At 38.2% G+C, this 21,747-nt stretch overlaps 1 protein-coding gene across 9 annotated transcripts in view; it reads right to left on the bottom strand.

Moving 5' to 3' along the window:
* Positions 1-898: 898 nt before the first annotated feature.
* Positions 899-21,747, bottom strand: part of Pikfyve (phosphoinositide kinase, FYVE type zinc finger containing) — a 92,057-nt gene continuing 71,208 nt past the window's right edge. For 7 of the 9 annotated variants that reach the window (XM_006495776.3, XM_006495782.4, XM_006495779.4 and 4 more), the window contains 14 exons: positions 21,626-21,686; positions 20,675-20,812; positions 19,476-19,596; positions 16,620-16,715; positions 15,165-15,248; positions 14,249-14,346; positions 13,669-13,833; positions 11,710-11,769; positions 10,721-10,897; positions 9,619-9,722; positions 8,199-8,327; positions 6,887-7,148; positions 6,488-6,562; positions 911-5,952 (listed from right to left, as the gene is read on the bottom strand). In XM_006495776.3, the coding sequence (XP_006495839.1) occupies positions 5,837-5,952; positions 6,488-6,562; positions 6,887-7,148; positions 8,199-8,327; positions 9,619-9,722; positions 10,721-10,897; positions 11,710-11,769; positions 13,669-13,833; positions 14,249-14,346; positions 15,165-15,248; positions 16,620-16,715; positions 19,476-19,596; positions 20,675-20,812; positions 21,626-21,686 (1,686 nt within the window). In that variant the 3' untranslated portion in view covers positions 911-5,836. Of the gene's footprint in view, positions 5,953-6,487; positions 6,563-6,886; positions 7,149-8,198; positions 8,328-9,618; positions 9,723-10,720; positions 10,898-11,709; positions 11,770-13,668; positions 13,834-14,248; positions 14,347-15,164; positions 15,249-16,619; positions 16,716-19,475; positions 19,597-20,674; positions 20,813-21,625; positions 21,687-21,747 lie in introns of all 9 variants that reach the window. The other 2 variants (NM_011086.2, NM_001310624.1) reach the window with 1 other exon arrangement.

Raw genomic sequence — 21,747 nt, 5'->3', positions numbered from 1 at the left:
AGCTTCCTTCTTCCATGTCCTTAATATAGGCTGTCCCCAGGTGTAGCCCAGATTAAAGCTGGATCTTCCCACCTCAAAAGATCCAAATTAAAAGTGGACCATTCCATTTCAAATGATTTAATTAAGAAAATAAAATATCTCACAGGTGCTCCAGCTGCTTGTATTTAATTCCAGATACAGCCTAGGTGAGAATCATGAGTCACAGGGTCAACCCATGTCTCCTATTTGGGGTATTTAGATATTTACAAGGGGCTACATAATTCCTGCAACTTAAGTTCAGAGTTCTTTTCTATGCATGCACACAATGAGATCAGAGGAAATCCTGCAGGAGTGGGGTTCTCGTTTTCCACTATGGTGTGTGTGTGTGTGTGTGTGTGTGTGTGTGTGTGTGATGTGAAATTCAAGTCTTTCAGGTTTGGCAGCAAGCACTATTACCCCTGAGCTATCTATTGGCACACACTTGCATTTCATGTCAAATGAGGCCTTAACTGGCCTAAGGAGAATTTTTTCTTCACTCTTTGCTAGCCAGGAAAGGTTCCCTGGCCAAACTAACCCTCCTTATACTACTGAGGTATTCTTGAGTCAAAGGTCTAAATATTCTGTCAAAAAGAAGTTCAAAACAGACTTAGGAGCCCACTGGAAGAGGGAGAATCCGTTTTCCTCTTCGAGCTAGCTGGTCCATGAGAGGCTACTTGTACTCCAGGCGATGATCCCATACCCACGCAGGCAGCACTGAGTAGACACAGTAGGTTTAAATACAGAACACATGAACCTGGGGATAAAGATGTAGGGAGGGGAATGGGGAAAGATTGAAGGGAAGGAGAAAGGGGGATAGATTTGATCAAAGCATGTTATATGCATGTATGAAATTCCCAATAAAAAACAGACACATTAGAAATAAAGAGAACAAGACTGTAGAGCTGATTTATTATATCTCGTCTTCAAATGCTGGAAGCCTAAACTTTCAGTACTTACAAATTACATCACTTTGGAAACAGACTCCCAACACCAAAACCAAAATCCCCCAAAGCATTAGCTACGAAGTCAACTCCACGTCCCCCAAATGGGGTCTGACAGTTGTGATAACATCCAACCAGTGTGTGGAGTGGACAGAACAAGCTCCTATCCCATCTCCCAGCTCCAAAACTCCTTTTAATATAGTATTTTGAATAGAGGATGTATCAAATATTAAGCAGGTAACACTTGTCATAACATAAAATATGTAAGTGAAACAGGAGAGTCACAAAATCATTTATATGAGGTAACTTGGATAATCACATTCTTACAAATCAGATGGTAGTTACCTGGGATTTTGAAGATAAGAGTGTGCTTCACACCACTGAATTTTAACTTAAAAATTTTAGATGGTAAATTTTGCTCTATGTATCTGACTATAGCATATAACTGCTAAGATAAAATTAAAAATTTCTTAATTTCCTTAAGCATTGACTTAGGAATTCTCTTCCTACCATTCACTTCTTCCATCCTACAAGAGCAAAGGTGCCCATCTTTAAGTCTGTAACTTCCCTACTTCCCCACATAACCTAGCCATAGCCATCTCTGGGGCACACTCAGTGTGTGGCTGTGGGTATGGGGGTAGGGGGGAGAGAGCCCGCTTCCAGCCAGAGTTCCTGTGCTCTGGGCAGGCGGATGCGGGAGGACAGGAACTCTGCCGGACGCTTTCCACTCGGCCTCAGGTGGGCATCTGTCTGTATGGAGCCACTGACCGCACACTGCAGAGGGTGGACAAGGGGCAGCCCCCAGTCCAGGGGCCCCGGGGCAACACTCTCGGCCAGGAGATACAAGAAGAGAGGGCAGAGGGAGAGAGGTTCCCATGCAGGCAAGAGTCCTTAGTCCAGTCTGTGGCTGGAGCACAGGAAGGCCTTCTGACAGGAGATGGGAGATTAGGCACAGCTGGTTAGAAGAAAACCTATCTGATCATCCAAGCACAGTGGGCCTTGATGAACAGAGACAGTCTATGGTTTTAGAGCTTTATTGTAGAAAGGCAGGGAGAAAGGAGAGAAGGTGGAAAGAAAGAGAGGGAGAAACCAGCCATGTCCAAGAGGAGAGAAGGGGAAAAGGAGAGCGAGAGGAAAGGCTAGAGAGTAAGAGGTTAGAGTAAGAGGTAAGAGAGTAAAGGGAGTAAGAGAGCAAGGAGGGGCCGAGCAGCCCCTCTTATAGTGGGCTTGTTATCTTGTTGTTACTAGGTAACTGGGAGGAGTCTAGCCTGAAAGTCAGAAGCTTGGGACAATGTCTACAAACCTTCCCACCTAGCTTCTTTCTCCTCTCTCCCCTCTCTTCTCTCTCCCCTCTCTCTCCTCTCTCTCCTCTCCCCCCTCTCTCCTCTCTCTTCTCCTCTCTCTCCTCTCCCCCCCTCACAGCTTTGCCCTCATGAATCTAAGGGAAAGTGGGCCTCGTGGCCTAGAGACCACAACCATGAGTACCACCAAGATGGTTTCAGTTTCAGCCAGTACAGTATTTGTCTTCAAGTTGATAGGAGAAAATAATGAATGATGGAGTACCATCCACCCACACAACCAGATTATTTTGTACAGAAAAGGGATTCACTTCCCTGGATGCTTTATCAAGAAAACTAAACATTGGAAGGCCTATACAGCCATGGGCATTACTAGTCATTCAAGACTGAGGGCCGGGCGGTGGTGGAACATGCCTTTAATCCCAGTACTCATAGGGGAAGGTGCTTTTCTGTGAGTTTGAAGCCAGTCTGGTCAACAGAGTTGAGTTCAACTTTCTCTCACTTTGTTAATTTCCTCAAAGAGATCTGAAATCTAGTAGAGTAAGTAAATTCCAGTTTATTGAAGGTCCTCTTTATTTACAGTACAAGTCTCTAAGAAGCTATGGTAGTTATCTTTAAATAACATGTCAATCATATAAAACAGCTGGAAACAAAGTTAGAGAAATATACACATTATAATACATTAAGTACTTTTACTATTAAATTAGGCTACTGTGATTTACAATGTTATTTCCTCTAGTCTAAAACCTGTTGAAAGACATTATGTACATTTTCTTTTACAAAACTGACAAAGCAGCATTAAACAAAACTGCTTGTGATTGTAGTTTCCTTTTTTTTCCTATAATACACTGCACCCGTTACAAAAACAACCAAAAAAAGGCATTGCACAGAAGGTTTGAATACTGCGTAAGTCACTTTAGAAACTGGGTGTCCTAGGAAGACTCGGTCCCAGGCTCACAATAGTTTTCACACTTGAAACTTAGATGACTTGCCACAGGCAGATCACCTCCTTGGCACTTCTACAGAAGCCCAGTGCCATGGCTAACGTGCCAAGAAGCCATCCACCACACAGTCACCTCAAGCCAATGCTCAAGAGTGACCCCATACATACATAGAGGTCAAAGCTAGAAAACCCCTGCTCTGTCCTTCCCTAGGAAATCTTGAGAATCTATAAGCACTCAATAGACTACAAAAGGGCTCTCCAGCTTATTCCAGCTTTCTTTTCTCAGGCAGACATGAAAAATTCAAATTCTAGTCTTTAAACAAAATTTTACGTCATCAAAAAGTTTCATATTTGTGAACAAGATTTTTATACACAGCAACACGTAGGCATAATTTTCTCATGTTACTATCAGCTACTTTGGAATTCATATTTTGAGCATGAGATTTCTTTCGTATTCACAGCTTTTCAGCATTAATATTCTCTAGGCCATGAAAGGGAGTCAAGGAGGACAACAGCCATTCAATTCAAAGCACTGAGAACACTATATATACACACATATACACAGCAGTTGCTAAACACAAGCAGCCAGGAGTCACACATTTGTACCACGCAAAACAGTTCAATTATGTGTTTCCCCTTCATTAACACCAGCCAGACATTAATTTAAAAAAACAAAACAAAACAAAAAAAAAAAAAGCAAAAAAACAAATCAAGCTTTCAAAGTACAAACTCTTGCTTCAGAAAGTCACCAAAATACCTCAATATTTGCTTACTTTAAACAATACTTTAAAAAGCAAAGTTGCTTTTCAATCAGGGACAAGAGAAGATGGACACGCCATGTTACTGTCAGGAGTTACCCCCCTGGAGCTCAGCTCAAATATGCACTGGACTGAAACCAAAGAGAAAAACAGAAACAACACAACCCCAGCTAGGCAAGGTATCTCTCTAGTCCTACAGGAAGTGAGAGGGTCCTATAGCCTAATCAATCAAGATTAGAAAAAATGAACAAAGACAAATCAGCTGGCATTTCAAACCAGACACAAAAGCCTTTGTCCCAGGAAGCACAGAAAGTGTGTTCCACACAATCTTCAAATCTATACATTCCTTTACTGATCTTTAACATCACAGCTGGACTCTTCAGTGTTCGGTCCATCTTTCCAAGGCACTGAAGAGGCCAAGGCCTAACATCAAGCATACATAAGCCTTGTTTAGCCACACACTCAACAAGTAACCAATAGCCAGCTACTGCTTCACTGTCTACAGCAAACCTGCCACACTGTGCTGACTCGGGTGCAGACTGCCCTCTGTAGCATCGTCCATCCAGCCCTTTGTGAATATTAACATGCTATTAGATAAAGTCTGAATAAAATGGAAATCTTACAACTTTATAAATTTCCAAATATCCTTGTTACAGAAAAGGCAAGAGAAACACTCGCATATTATGGGGTGAAAGCATCTGCTCACAGTTCAGGATTTCTGGTCATGTTTTAGATGATACTGCTAACTAGTAAACTACTCCTTCAGTAGGAGTAACTTTACCTCTCAGCATTTCTCAGAAGCACTGGTCAGTGTGATGGAAACTTAAAATGAGAGTATCCATACTGAAAACTTTTAAATTTTACAAATCCCACCTAACTGCTAGTAGTGTTAAAAGATACTTTACAAATACATATATAAGAAAAACAAAAACAAACAACAAAACCCCACATTTTTGATTCTCAATTAGTTTCTCTTTGCCGTTAAAAAAAAAGCTTTCATTATTAATTCTTCACTCAGGGCTTCAGTGACTACAGTTTCATTTCCTGCTTATTTTGCTTGCCCAAAATGAGAGGTAAATCTAGACTATGAACACATATGCAGATTAAGTGCTGTTTGGCACATTACTCAAATGTTTTAAACAAGCTCCTTAAAATGTTCTAAGAAAGGCTCTCAAGCTAAGGAATAAAGGCTCTTGTCACCTGCATAGAAGGTAGAATGTGAAAGCATCAAAACAGTTGGAGAATATAGATTATGGCAGGATTCCTAATTTAAGTCAAATTCCTAATAAAGCAAGCACCAATCTGTTTAACTGGCCATTAATGGAATAAATCAGATTTTTCCTAAATGTTTTAGATATTATAAGAACAAACATAAAGTCACTACACAGGAAACGTATACCAAACCAAGAAGGTCTGCAAGTGCCTTCTCATGGAAAAAAGTAACAAATGTGATGCCCGACAGTCATAGTCTACTAGACAGTCACAGTCTACTAGACAGTCTACCTGTCAGTCTACAAGACAGTGTCTATCAGACAGCGCTTTCCTCTTCAAGCAATTGAGTTAGTAAGTATGACAACTCAATATCTTACTCCATCTATATAGTCATCTCTAATCACAGCCCTTTGAAAAAAAACATTGTATTTAACTTTTACAATTTCCCATTTACAGGCAGATAATAGCAAATATCAAAAGCAAATCCATGGGGCTTTTTTACCCTGCAGTCATGGACAGTCTAAAGCCAATCTATAGACAGTCACAGAACTGAAAGGTCTTTGTGTTCAGTGGTATATATGACAAAGAAACAAAACATCATAGAGTTTGGGTTTCTTCTTCAGATCCACTTTCATTCACAGTCTTTTTCAAATCATCTGTGTGATTTCAGCAATTCAGATCCAACCCTGTCCAGTGGTCTGGCACCATCAAGAAATACTTGTCCATTGCTTCACAAAATCTAGTCCTATACAACTCTGGAGAGACCACAGTTGGCATTTTACCTAAGACAGTGAAAGACAAAGGGAGGAATAAAGCTGTTTTAATTCAGTTGGGCAACTGACTTCACCAAACATACACTGCCCCAAGCACTCTGAAGCAGGCAGAATGCTTCTGAAGATGAGTTCTCTTGAGGGATGGGACATCTAAACTCAGAAATGAACTACAGAATCTAGAAGCTATCAAGTGTGCATCAAAGACAATCTTTTATTCAAAATCTCTGGCTTTTTAAAAACTTATTTTGGAAACCTCTGGCATGTAAATTCAGTATTCCCCCACTTATAAGCTTCTTTATATTAAAGTCATTTTAGAAATGGCAAAATCAGAGACAGCCACATTGAGTTTGTTTTGTTTTGTGTATAGAAAGAAGAGTCTTATGTACCCAAAGCTAGCCTTGAATTCATGATACTCCTACCTTAGACTCCTAAGCATTGAGATTGCAATACACCACTATGCCTGGCTACCATGCTTTAAAGTCTTAAATATTCAAGGAATATATGAGAACAGTGTTAAAAAATAAACAAACCAACACTTTCTCACCTTGTCCTCCTAAAATTCCTGTTGACTTCACAACCATCTCAAGTTTTTTGTCCCATGTAAATGTTCGAATGTAATCTACGGATAGAAAGAAGGCAGCATGAACAGAAACACTGTTGTAAGACTTACACTGCATCTTTACAGTGTGCTCCAAGGACTGTTCCCACATTACTCTGTTTAATTCTCACAACTGTGGCACAGTGTCTCTTTTTAAAGTAATTATTATTACCCTTTAATTGATATATTTTAGAAATGAAGAAACTGAACAGAAAAGACTAGAATGAAAGCTTGTTAACTTGAAATTACAAATGAAAGCCTGCAAAGTACTCAGTGATTGTAATATTGAACCAATTCAACAGAACCTCTGAGATTCTGCTCCAGTGTTAACCCTGGCTGACTTACCTATGATGCCAACCACAAGCTCATTGCTAGTGTCATCTCGCCCAACCAGCAGAGAATAGTCTATAATGAGGTGGCTGGAAAGGAAATGGGCGTCGCTGTGGATGGAGGTTCTCAGCACAGATTTGGAATGGGAACGAATATAGAGAGGGTTGTCTCGAACCATCTTTAGGAGGTTTTCATCCAACAGAACCACATCACAGCTCTCTTTCCCAGTGTCAGTTTTTACATTTCGATTCCTAAGTGAACCCTTCAAATCAAAAACCTAGCAAAACAAAAATACTGTATTATTTGTGCAAATTTGCCACAATGGTTAACTGGTGCAATTAAAAGGCAAAAAGATCCCTTGTAGTTACTGCCACAATATGTATTTTTAAATTTTATTTCAAAATTTAACTTTTCTAATTTAAATCATAAATATACAACAATATAATTATATAACACATAAAATACATAGTACATGATACGTTAAATTCATGATGATACAATGGTATCATTCGAAATAATACATAGGTATTCAGTTATTAAAACAGTTCAGAAATAATCTGTCAATTTAATCAATTTTATAATATAGTAATAAGTTTATCACTGGATCATCCAACAGTATGAAAGAAAACACAAATACTCTTAGGAAACTTAAAATACTAATACAACTCTATAAAATCACTTAAGGCAATATAAAGTGAGAACACAAATTTCAGACTATCTGGAGGGTAAGAAATGTCAAAAAAGCTTGATGACCAGGACCAGCCCATCCTTACACCAACGCTAGCCAGCTAGTCCTGGCTCATGAAAATGTTATAGCTACTGGCACAACGTAAAGGCAATAACCACACAGTGTAGCTCAGCCAGTGCTCGCATACAAAGGCATTCTCAGTGGCAAACTACTATGCTGAATTAGATGTAAGCACAAGGCTTATGTCTTCATGGAGAAGGCTTATGTTGGAGAGGCACTTGGAAAGCACTGTTTAAAGTTTGGATGAAGTGCCTTGTTATCTGCAGTAGCTAGCAATGCCATTCTCACAACTTCTAGACCAACATGGACTCTAAAAGCAAACACATGACTGACAGGTCATTGAGACTACAGGTTTCAGCTAATTCAAGTTTAAACAACATCACTCTCCTTAGCCCACCACCAACCTGATTCTAGAACATTGGATGTGTTCAATTTTAAGATGAGTTACAGACCAACTTTTCTTTCTTCCAAAAATAAGTGAAATGTGCTGACTAACACATTCCTCAAATTTACTACATTCAAGAACCAAAGGACCAAAGTTCTCACAGCCGAATGCTTCACAAAGTCCAGGGTCCTCACCTGTGCCATCTTTCTCCCATAGAAAAGATTTTCCATGACAAGGAGATCTAACTTCTTCTCAGTGTTGTTCTGAGAGTTCTTATAACCAATTCTGTAAACTCCAAGAATTTTAGCCAAGGCGGTGGGCCTCTAATTGAGAAAAGATCAAAATAAACTATTACCAAAATAAAATTATCTGTAGGTGATATAACACCTGATTTCTCCACATAATATCCAGGGATGATTTTCTGTTGATATACCAGGAAAAGGCCTTTGAACCTCTTCTGTGTCAAAAATTGCAGTTGAATAAAATGCATGCAAGTAACAATAGTAGGTCCTTAAGTTGTACAGTACAATATCCCTGCACAGCTGTTCAAATTCAAAAACTTTATCATCGTATGGACATTCCCCTCAAATAATTTGCAACTATTACTTGACAACAGTTAGCCTCCATTCATGGCTCAGTGACAAGTGGACAAACATGAGCTACTCATTGGTTTCTTTTCTAGCTTAGCAAGCTCCCATTTATCAACATGTTTCATATTTTTGTCTCAATAAAAATGTTATTAAATGGATACCTAATTTCATCTGATCTTAATATTTTATAGTAACTTATATATGTATATAGGAATGTATATACCAATCAAAAGTTAATTGTTCAAGGTTACATGGTTTCTCAATGGCAGAGGTAGGAAAAATATCTAAAAACTATGCACTCCATCACAACCCAATAGAGTAATAGAGAGCCTGGTCCATGTGACCTGCTCTTACCAGAGACAACTTCTTTTTTTTTTTAATTTTTTTTATTAGATATTTTCTTCATTTACATTTCAAATGCTATCCCAAAAGTCCCCTATACCCTCCCCCTGCCCTGCTCTCCTACCCACTCACTCCCACTTCTTGGCCCTGGCATTCCCCTGTACTGGGACATAGAAAGTTTGCTAGACCAAGGGGCCTCTCTTCCCAATGATGGCCGACTAGGCTATCTTCTGTTACATATGCAGCTAGAGACACGAGCTCTGGGGGTGGGGGGGGGGTGGGGGTTACTGGTTAGTTCATATTGTTGTTCTACCTATAGGGTTGCAGACCCCTTCAGCTCCTTGTGTACTTTCTCTAGTTCCTTCATTGGGGGTCCTATGTTCCATCTAATAGATGACTGTGAGCCTCCACTTCTGTATTTGCCAGGCACTGGTATAGCCTCAGAAGAGACAGCTAGATCAGAGTCCTTTCAGCAAAATCTTGCTGGCATATGCAATAGTATCTGGGTTTGGAGGCTGATTATGGGATGGACCCCCGGGTGGGGCAGTCTCTGGATGGTCCATCCTTTTGTTTTAGCTCCAAACTTTGTCTCTGCAACTCCTTCCATGGATAAATCAGGGCAAACTGAGAATGTAGAAAACCCAATGCACTGTAACCACAAACCACAATTTAGGATTTCTACCTTTTGTTGAACAGCATTTGTGATATAATTGAAGTAGTGTGGTGCAAAGTCAAGGAAAGACTGGACTTCCAAACGAGGCATTTGCTTCAGAATGAATCTATCATCTACAAGGAAGAAATCCCGCATTATTTATCACAGTACACATTGTCCAGGAAAGTGAAATCATTCCAGACTCCAAATCGTCTGTTTATTTCCTGTTTCAAGGCATTCTTTTAAACCACACAGTGAAAATTTTGATCAAAAAGCAATTCTCAAGTGACTAAAATGCTAGGAGCCCTGAAGATACATGAACAAAAATGCCTATAACTCCATTTATAACTCCATTTCAATGACTCTTGAAGTTATTAAAGTTTTTATCATGCAATTAATATATATTTTCTTGCATTCAGTATACATTTGCAAAGTACACAAATTTAGCATTCAATAGGTGTGCACAGCAGAATATTAAACATACAAAGTGTCACCCTGTTTACTATTGGGTAAGCCTGTGTAGGAAAGAGTTGGTCTTTCTATATTCTGGCCAAACACTGTCCCCTTTCTCTCATCAGTTCTGTGGCACCCAACTGAGTTTCCTATAAGATGTCTGCTATGGTTTAAATCTGAAATGTCCCCCACAGGCCCATGCTTGCAAGTTTGTTCAGTCTGGTGGTACTACTGTGGAAAGGTATGGAAGTGGGTGCCAGCTGCTGAACAGAGAAAGATTATACGCACCCCATTCCAGCCTCACTCTCTGCTTCCTATCTGTCATGATGTGAATGGCTACCTACCAGAACATGCTCCCGCTGCCAACCACTCGGTGTGAGACATGAGCCGAAACCCGCTTAGGCTGTCTCTGACAGGCATTTTGATCACAGAGACATAAAAGTAACTAACATCGTTTCTGCATGCATTTGGAAAGCTCGAACCAGAAAGAGTGCAGGCAGTATCTGACCAATGTCTGAGCTTGTGTAGTCCTTTAAGGTTTTATTCTTCCTCTCAGGAACAGAAAGAAACTAGAGAACTTTGTTTGCCAATAGCTAATATGCAATGGCACTTCAAGTGCTCTGTGAACTGCCTCAAGGCAAAGGACAAGTGCCCTGCACCAGTGAGTAAGAAGAATCACCTTCGGTGGCATAGAAAGCAGCTCCTGACTTGCCTCCCCGGGCCTGCCAGGGAGATGAGTGAGAAAGGGAACGGATGAATTCCTCCTCACTGCTGCCCAGAATCACTTCACGCATCTTGTGGAACTCTCCCGCGTAGTACAGCCGACAGTAAAACTTGGCATTAGCATCAGAAAATTCTACAGAGAGATGAAAGAGGAGGACGAGGACGAGGAGGAGGTACGTAAAGCAGAAAATCTCTCCTTTCCTCTCCAAGCAGCAAACATAACCCTTTAGGATTCTCAGTGATAACATCTTTCCTAATGAAGTAAAGTCCTGGTCTATGTCAACTGTGTTATGTTGAGCTTCACAGTATCAGGGAATCTCATCTAACCATTCTTACTTATCTTCTAAGACCTCAATATAAAACTCTGTTCTAAGCCAGGCAATGGTGGCGCACGCCTTTAATCCCAGCTCTTGGGAGGCAGAGGCAGGCAGATTTCTGAGTTCGAGGTCAGACTGGTCTACAGAGTGAGTTCTAGGACAGCCAGGACTGCATAGAGAAACCCTGTCTCAAAAAACCAAAAACAAACAAACAAACAAAACCTCTGTTCTACTACACTGGAAACTGTATTTTCTTCATTATACTTTAAAGCAGTTCTTACATTGCCTTTTATAAGTATGTGGTAGCAAGGATCGAGCCCAGGGTCAAAACTGCTTGGCAGGTGAGCACTTCACCCTCAGCCCTAAACAAACATCTTAGTGCTCGCCAAGCTCTACATCTCTCAATTACATAGAAGAAAATATTTAAATTTTAAAACTAAAATATATTTTTAATAAATTATCATTTAAGTGGTGAAAATAAATAATACAAATTTTATGTATTGAATTATAGATTAAGTAAAACTCAAACAATACCTAACACTCATTTAAAAAGAAAAGTACATTTATCTACAATGAAGTTATTTATCTTATAGTCCCTGTCCTTAGACAAATGTCATTGCATACTTACGAAGTTCCACATGAGGATTTGTGAGTTGTTTCTTCTGTGTATCTCCTCCATCTACTTCATCTAAAGGTTTAATATCATTAGTAAAAGCAAAGCATTAGTTATAAGTTCATTTTGTCTTTTTTCCTAATATAGCAACAGAAGTTAGCAAGTCAATAATAAAAATATCCTAATCAAATTATTATAAAGCACACATTAGACAGACAAATTGTGCAAATGACTTCAGTAAAAAATGTATGTTTATTCCTGGGATTTCAATATTTCAGGCTGGATCATTTTCTTATATGCAAGTGACTTCTGTGACAGCAATAGAGCAAACTCGGCTTTTATACCAAGAATTCCCATGGTTTCCCTATCCATATTTATGATACTTTTTTCTAGGTACAAAAAAAAACATTTTTTCGATATATTACAGTCTTAGTAGGCATCCTAAGATGCAGAAGAACAAACCATTCCTAATTTTTACATTTCAGAATCACTTGCTAAGCATCATAGCCCTTCATATCCCTCCAAGGGACACATTAAAGATACCTATAGTCCAATGGGAGCATACAGCTATTAAACAAATATTTTAATTACTAGTAAAAAAATTTTTCAGCTGCTATTTGTTTTGTTTTGCTCTGTTTTGAAGCAAGGTGTTACCATATGACCTAAATTAGCCAGGAACTCACAATCCTCCTGCCTCAACCCCTTTGAGTGCTAGGATATAGTAGTGTACCACCAAGCCAATCTGAGGGTTTTGGTGTTTATATACATATATACATACATACATACATACATACATACTACATACATACATACATACATACATACACACACACACAATGTATGTTGATCATATTCTTTCCCCTCCCTCAATTCCTGCAAGCTCCTCCCCAACTCCTTATCCACCCAACTTCATGCCTTTGTGTCCTCTCCTTCTTTCTCAAAAAAAAAAAAGGATCAAAAAATCAAACCATGAAAATCAAGAACAAAATCTAAAACAAAACATGCACACATACCAAAAAAAAAAAAAAAGAAAAAGAAAAGAAAAAAAAAAGAAAAAGAAAAAGAAAAAAAGAAAAGAAAAGAAAAGAGAAAGAAAAGCATAGAGTCTGTTTTATGTTGGCCAGTTATTCCTGGGCATGGGGCCTGCCTGTCCTGGAGTGTGGTTGACAGACCCAGTGACACTCACTGGAGAGAACTGATGCTCCTTGCCCAGCAAGAATCAATTTCTTGCTAACAGATTCTTGGTTAGGAGTAGGGCTTTTCAAGCCAGAAAAAAATCCTACATGAAAAAGGAAGTGCAATTGCTATTTTTAAAACTTCTCTCCCATGATTTAACTTATAAGTCACCAAACAATTCCTCTAAAGAATCGAACAGTAAACACTTCACTACGCTACAACTTCTCAACTGGCCAATTTGATGTGAAGTGATCAGACAACAGGAAATAAATGCACATGGCCCTATTCTGATAAAATTTTATTTTTACTCAGGTAGTACAGTTGGTCAAATCTGCCAAATCTAAACATAATTAGGTAAACACAGTTTTTAAGGATCAAAATAAAGGTGCATATATATACATAACCACAATTTTACAGGGACTGGAAAAGGAGGAAAACATCTGCAGGGGGAATAGGGGACTGAAGACTGAGTACATATTACGAGTTATGTTTACATATATACAAATGCCACTTAGCCCTTAAAAGACATTGCTTTTGTCTTATAGATATGGACACTGAGGCTTTCTGACTCTATCACATGCAGGCATGTGTTAACATTCGAACAGTGCAGACATCTGAAGCCAGACAGACTCCAAGTATCATGCTGTTTCTGGTCTATTACACTAAACAGAAACTAAACTAAAACAGAGTGGATGCTCTGGCTTCAGCAAAGAATTATTTACTTAAACTTATTAAAAAATGCACAAGCTAAAGAAATAAATGAAAGCGTAAAATAAGCACATAGAGTTGACAACCCACCTTGAGGCTCCAGGCCTTGACTCTCCAACCCCTCCTTGCCGGCCTGCCCAACCTGGTAGTAAGCACTGTCTGCCCCTCGCAAGGTCTCCCTCTTCTGGGAAGACAGATCAGGGCTCTTCCCTGCTGTTCCTCTGAAGAAGGACAACATTCCTGAAGCTTTTTTGGCTTAAAAATAAAAGGTACCACGTTAATGTAAGTACAGGTCACTAAAACTAAAAACTAAAAGTTTTCAACCTTTTGTTGGCAATAACCATTGTGTGATGTTACTGAATCTGCATTATACAGATATTCTCATTTACAAATTGCAATTCCCCATGTTGCTGCTATTTCTAAGTCCCTTCCCCATTTGCCCTCATCAGAGCCAGTGGTGGCTCAGTGGTAATGGGCACCTGCCTCTGAGCTCAAGAACCTGAGAAGGCTCACAGAGACCCACACTGTGGGACCAAAAAACTTCCACAAGTTGTCTTCTGCTTTCCACATTCTTGCTAACACACACACACACACACACACACACACACATACACACACAAATAAATAAATAATGAATGAATGAACATAACAGAAGCCTTGAGAATCTTACTTGGCTGAGGTTCTGCTTCTACTGTGCGGTTTGTCTGTCCTCCACTGATTTCAGGTAGTCTAATAGGGCTGCTACTCTTAGGTCTGTTATCTAAAGCACTACCATGAAAAAGAAAGAAAGAAGAGAAAGAATTTGAAGATAGTCAGATAAAAAAACAAAAAACAAGAATTCTAGCTCCTAAAATACTGTACTCCTTACCTACATCACCCGCAATATCGGAAACTTGATTCATAATTTTGAAAAACACAAGTTACAAAAAAATTCTGAAACATCTATTAGGTTTTAATGAAGTAAAAAGTATAGAAAACTAGAAAAGTATATAAAAATGTAAAAAAAAAAAGACTTTAATAAAATTTTCCCATACTCAGAACTATAAGTCAATTACCAAAATATACTAATATCTTTTTTCTTACTTTAGTTACAAAGATAATTCAGACTAAATCTTATCAGGTCAGTAAAACAGGAGAATTTATTTCAGTAAGGATAAGCCTATGCCAATTTCTTTCTATAACACAGAACATGCTAAGTAGACTGATTTGAGTATTTATTTTCTAAATATTAGGATTTTTAGTACTATAGAAAGTTTACAAACACTTAAAATTATAAAGCCAAGCAATAGCACAAACTTTCCCGGTTTTTAAATAAAACAGCCGCTTCTCTTTATCATTAAAAAATATTGAAGTTTTAACCTGCAGTGCACAGTGAAACATCACAGCAAGGTAAGAAACTATACGCTAAGGTCTGTGTAAGGTCTTTTACAAGACTTGAATTTTGTTGCTCCAACAGTTAGCTGAGGGAATTATGTGAATCCTAGGAGATTCTGTACTAATAAATGCTATCACAGAACTAAAGTACGAGGATATATAAAACGATGACATAGCTCAATTCTAAAAGAATTCACTCAATCATGAATCACCTATTGGCTGGGAGCCCTTCTTCAGCACTGTTCCGCAGAGTTGCTTTGGACAATTCCTCTAAGGCATTGCGGTATTCTTTACAACTTAGGGCAGAAATAGGTTAAAAATGTTAAGCATTAAGTTCTTCTTTAACAATAAGAAGTTTTAAAATAACTTTTACATTATAAAAGCATAATCACTATATGTGCCCGTAGTTAAACAAATACATTAGGCATTAACAAAAGTAATCAAGCTTCATGAATAAGATTAATGTCTTCACAAAGAACTAACAATCACCAAATCAACCATATCTAATAATCTTAAGAATGATCCAAAAACAGTGTATAAGGGGTAGGATATAGCTCAGTGGGAGAGCTCTTGCTTAGCATCTAAAGGCCCTGGGTTTAACAGCCATCAGCAACCCCTACACAACCCTCAAGAAAAGATAGGAATTTGAAAGTGATTTTCTATTGAAGGAACTAAACCTTTTTTTTGTTTTGTTTTTTAAATAACATTCCAAAAGTTTAAAACTGATTCTTCAACTATCAGCCTAAAATACTAAGATCCATTACTTTTCTAAAATACTGAAAGATATACTCTGGTAGAACATCTGCTTCCTATTACTATAAAGAATGATTATATTTTTGTGACTTTAATATCTATGGACTGTGATTAATCAATAAGGGAAGACGTACATATCATCTTCATAATGCTAAAGCACAAAGGAAAAAAAAATCACTATATAGGCTCTTGTAAGAAAAGAATTCTTACCTAATATAAACTCTAAAGTTCATAAAGGTAGAATCAGATAAAACCATACTATTTACTCTGGTATATGCAATATCTACATGCCACATTTTGCTTAAAATCAAATATTTTATAATAAATGGGATACTTTATAATCAATACATAAACAATTTTTTTATTTTTATACTTTAGTTAAGCACCTCAGATGCTATTTAAACTAAATTCACCACTATCATGATAGCTGTATGAAGGAGATGCTGAGGATTTTAGACATTAGATATAAATATTTTAAAGGTGCAATGCTTCTTTAAGATCATGGTAATTACTAAGCTAAACATACAAATGTATCTTTGGGACAAGATACAGAAACAGCATTCTCCAGGTAGAAAATTTGAGCCAGTATGTGTGCAAAGTAGGAAGAAAGTGATCTCAGATATTGTGAAATGGGTTCACTGTTGCATTAACAACTAAACCACATAGTAAGAGTTACCAGAGATACATTAGACAGTGGTCAGCATATTCAAGGTTTAGCAAATACTATGCCAGGTCACATTAGTAACTACTTGCTTAAAAGCCATGCATCATCCCATTGTTAAAGCTTTTCAAATACAAAAAAGACTCTCATGCTTAACAAACATACATTTTGGTTTCTATCTAAAGAGCCCCAAACAAGATAACTAACAGACAGACTTAAAAAGACACAGATGTACAGGAAAGGCTCATAATACCTGAGTGCAAAAGCAATGATGGAGCTGGGCTCTTTCTCACAGACAGCAATGGGCACCCGTTCATGTTCATACATTAAGTAGTGTTTATCTGGATCACTGTCCAATAAAGAAGAACACACTTTGAAGTAAATCTAATACAACATTGATTAACCCAGTACAATCAAATCTCTGGACAATTTAAGATAACTAAATATTGAGCAATGTGACCATAATTAAGAAAGCCAAAAATAAGCAAATGCTGAGAAACTAAATGAAATAAACAAGAAAAGTTTATAAAAGCAACTGGAAAATGGTCAGAAATAGGATTGAGGTTTGGAGAGATGGCTGGCTCAGCAGTGAAGAGCACAAGGACCAAATTGGGATTCCTAGCACCCACGAGGCAGCTTGTCACTGTCTGTCACTTTTATTCAGGAGGAATCCAATGCTCTCTTCTGGTCTTTTCAGGCTCCAGGCACAAACCTGGTACACAGACATACATGCAGGCAAAACACCCATATGCATAAAACAAACATTAAAAAAATAGTTTTCAAATCTGAATGTTTCAAAATAGTTACTCCAAAACTTTATATACTGTCAAGACCTTGGCCAAAAAGGGGTATGCAATAGTCTAGAATGTTCTTTTCTAACCCTCAGAGAATGCCTCCCAGTAATTATGCAGAAACTGATAGTTCCAGAGCTATTAATAACACAACAAAACCACTCTACTGTCATCACATGGAACCTGAGTGCGTATGTAGTCTACCTGAACCCAAATTTTGCTCCCTGAGTTCTGCTTCAACTCCTCTGGAAACCATTAGGTAGGGTCACTGACTTTACCTTGGATGCCATTTAATGACTATCCAATGTGGGAGAAAAACAGTATTATGGAAAACTCCTATTTCAGCATTTTCCATATTTGTACACAGTTAACAATACACTCGTGAGAACGAAACAGGTTGTTTGTAGTACACAACGGTAAAGAAACTATTCTGCAAATAAATACAACCACTCTCTGTGATAAATGCTGTAAGAGAATTGTTGCAGGTAAGTGTTTAACTCCCATTCTCCAAATCCTAAGTTGAAACCCTAGCCCCAGTGTAATAATATTAGGAGACAGTGCCTTTTGATCATTAGGATAAAGACATCCTAAATGGAAGTAGTATCCCTGACAAGAGGGACAAGTGAGCTCTCTTTCCACCATGTGAGGATGGCCTGGACAAGGACCCTCAGAATCTACCCTGCAGATATGAACTTGATCCTCTAGCCTCCAGAACTGTGAGAAATATATTTTTATCATTTATAAGCAAACCAAGATATGGAAACTCATTATAGCAGCCTAAACTAAGATAAAAATTCTAATAAAACATAGAGGCTTAATTTGGTTAGCACTGGAGCATAGAAGAACCATCTAGTAAAGTTGTCTTCAGAAAAGAACTCACCTTCCTGATTAAGAAAGATGGTGAGAACACAAAGGCCATTAATAGGAAGGAACAAATGATATTGAAGAAACAGACACCCAGACCTGAAGTTGGGAGGACGAGCCTTTATATATGACTACCATGTAATGTATCCAAAACTGCCTGTGAGACTCTTATCTCCTCCTTCAAAACCATATGCTCATAAGAGCAATGCTCTCCACCTGAGGGGTGGTAAATAGTCACTATATAAAAACCTAATTACTACTGAATAAAAACAAAGATTCTTATTAACAAATGAATTGGATATACTTGTACCACCAAAACAAAGGCAGCATTTGATAGACAGACAGACAGACAGACAGGTCAACCAATAGAAAAACAAGCTTTTACAACATTATGTATTTCTTTCCAGTCTGAGTGAATACAGCATAAAAAAATATGAAAACATGCATGGGCCATTTGCTCCTATCAGTATCCTGTTACAACGAATGCACTCATATACCCAGCATATTGTCTTTTAAGGATAAATGAATGTGGACTGAGAGATGGCTCAAATCACTAGCACCCATATAAAAGGCCAGGTATGACCATACATGTCCCCAGTACTAAGGGAAACACAAACAAGAGGATCCCCAGAGTTTGCTGGGCATCGGCCTAGCTATGGATTCAGTGACAATATGAACCAACCAGTACCCCCAGTGCTCCCAGGGACTAAACCACCAACCAAAGGGTACACATGCAGGGACCCATGGCTCCAGCCACATATGTAGCAGAGGATGGCCTTGTCAGACATCAATGGGAGGAGAGGTCCTTGGTCCTGTGAAGGCTCAGTGCCCCAGTACTGGGGAATGCCAGGGCAGGGAGGAAGGAGGGGGTGGGTTGGTAAGCAGGGGGAGGGGGGATGGAATGGGGGGTTTGTTGGGGAAACAAGGAATGGGGATAACATTTAAAATGTAAATAAAGAAAACATCTAATAAAAAAGAAAGAAAGAAAGAGAGAGAGAGAGAGAGAGAGAGAGAGAGAGAGAGAGAGAGAAAGAGAGTAATATGACTGAACACCTAGCGTCTTTCTCTGAGCTCTATACATAGGTACTTACTTGCATATACATACATAAGTAACACCACACACACACAGCACTCAGACACACACAAGCAAAATTTTAAAACTTACACAAGTAAGTTTTTAAAAAGATCAATGAATATTAGCACTTACCTTTACATAGATACATATATGTTGTGTATCTGTTTTCATAACTAGTGCCTTTACACACTAAACAACATTAATGTTTTCTTCTTCCATCCTCTGATATAATGATAAAACATTCTAAAAATTATACACCAAAGCTTTCTCTTGTACTAGGACGATGTAAATTTAGACAAAAAAACATATTTGCAGATAAACTGATCTAAGTAAGTAGAGAATAAGTAGCAAGAATGCCACTTGGTTCTGAAATACTTACAAAGGAAATGGAATGGGATTGTAGCTGTTTCCTGGAAGCAAATTAGCAAAGATGGCTTTCATGGTTGACTTTTCCTTCACCTGGCTGTCTGTGGATCCCAGCAAATGACCATCAAATACATCTAGGATAAAACATATTCTACTTATACATTAACACTCAAGAAAAACAAAGAGTAGAAGTGTCTGTTTTATTTCATTTTCTCTTCAGAATATAGACAGATATATAAACTATGACTTCCATTTTCTGGTCTAAGAAAGCGGCTCTTAGGACATGAAATGGCAAGAGTGAAATCTATTTGACACTGATTCAGAGAGACTTGTGTAGGTCCTCACACCTGAAACTGAGACCATCCTGGGTCAGCGCTCTTCCCATCACAGGATCCATGAGGGAACTACTGTCTGACCATGTCACATTACTGTCACATCACTGTTACTCCAACTGAGGAACGTGCACTCTGCCCACTACACCAGAGCTTAGTAGCAATGGTAAAGTGATCCAAAGTTTAAAGTAGTTATTGCTTAACAAAAACAAAAACAAAACCGAAAACAAACAAACAAACAAAAAAAAAAACAAGGGAAGAAAGAAGGTATAGGATTTATAATGTAAATGTTCGTTAAAAAAAAACTGGCAGAAATTTCTTTCACCTTACAAAACAATAATAATACATTTTATATACCTTAAGAAAGACACCTCCCAAAAGGTAGATACCATTAAATAATGTTGTCTTACTAGAACATTTACATACACAAAGTGATGCCCATCAAGTAGTACTACTAATAGAAGGAGGAACGAATGGAAGGCTTTGTTTACAAAGGTCCTTTAAATAGTTTATCATTCATATGCACAAGTATTTTGCCTGCATGTGTATATGTGCACCAAATGCTTCACTGGGATCCAAGGAGAGGCATCAGAAGAGCAAGGAAAAAATTCTCTGAGCAGGAATTACACAGTTGTGAGCTAACGTGGATTCTGGGAACCAGTCCCAATCCTCTGGAAGAGCAGCAGGTGCTTAAAACCACTGCGACATCTCTTCAGCCCCTTGAAAATGTACTTTCAACAAAAATGAAATAATTCTAACGACTAAGAAAGCATTATGTCAAAGAATTAGCCATGTTCTTCTTTTTCAGAGACGCACATAAAGCAAGGAATAATCTGTCTTAGATTCAATGAAGTTGAGTAAACCTTGGCCCACACCGTACCTTCAGAGCCACTGGCTGAATCCAGATCAGTCGGCCCTCCCACTACCTGCTCGGCCAGGGCCTCGGGAGGAGTGGGCAGCTGGAGGTGGGTGGAGCTCGTAGAGCTCTGGCTGGACAGGGTTGTCAAGAAGCGATCCTCTAAAGAAACACACAATCTTAAATGAGTCATTGAAACAAAAAAGTCCACTTCACCTAATTAGTACTTATATTTCTTAACTGCAAAATCATTTATTTCTACTTGTTCAAACAGAAATTTTACCTTTTCAAAAATTATCTAGGTCATATAACTCATGGCATAAAAATTGACAAAGAAATCTAGATTGTATGACTTAACCACAACCAAATCTTGGTGACAAAACTGTATCAACCAATTCTGACCTCTACCCAACAATGCTACATTGTCTACCTAAATATTACTTGGCTTAACAGAAAATGGAATTAGAACACTATGGGGAAACTTACACGCTCATCCTAAGAGAGAAAAAACAATGTTATCATTATTATAGAAAAATATTTTTTAAATGGTAATTTCTTTGTAGTAGTTAGCCTATATAAATTTCCCCAGTTCCAAGATGACACCAAATTATTGAAGAAAGAAATCTTAAATCTAAAAAATAATTTAATGATGTAAAATATAAATTAAGCATGCTAAGAGAGATTCTTGCAAATAGAATAGGGAGGCTGACCAGCACAAGCAAAAGAGAAAGTTAATGTCAGGTTTTGTTCTTCTCCTTCTGGCAGCCCTTGATACACTGTGCACATTTCTTACATCCTAGTTTATGTTCTTATAGCATACTGTATGACAGTCTCAGACCAGTAAGCATTATAAATGGTCTCTAAAGAGGAAAAGGACAATGGACAAGGGTATTAGAAAATAATGCTCATGTTAGCAGTTAGAAGCAAAAACCTCCTTAAAGGCAAGAGCAAGAGGTCACCATACTGAGGACCAACCTTTTTCTCCATTGTGAAGTCCTGGAGAAATATTCCTTGGAGATGTGTCCATTGCATTTATCTATAGAGAAATAAATACACTATTCTTAAGGATACATTTTTTAAAATCCTATTTTAAAAGT

Source organism: Mus musculus, chromosome 1 (genome assembly GCF_000001635.26).
Source record: "Mus musculus strain C57BL/6J chromosome 1, GRCm38.p6 C57BL/6J".
Taxonomy (NCBI): Eukaryota; Metazoa; Chordata; class Mammalia; order Rodentia; family Muridae; genus Mus; species Mus musculus.
This window is presented reverse-complemented; position numbering and strand designations above follow the sequence as displayed.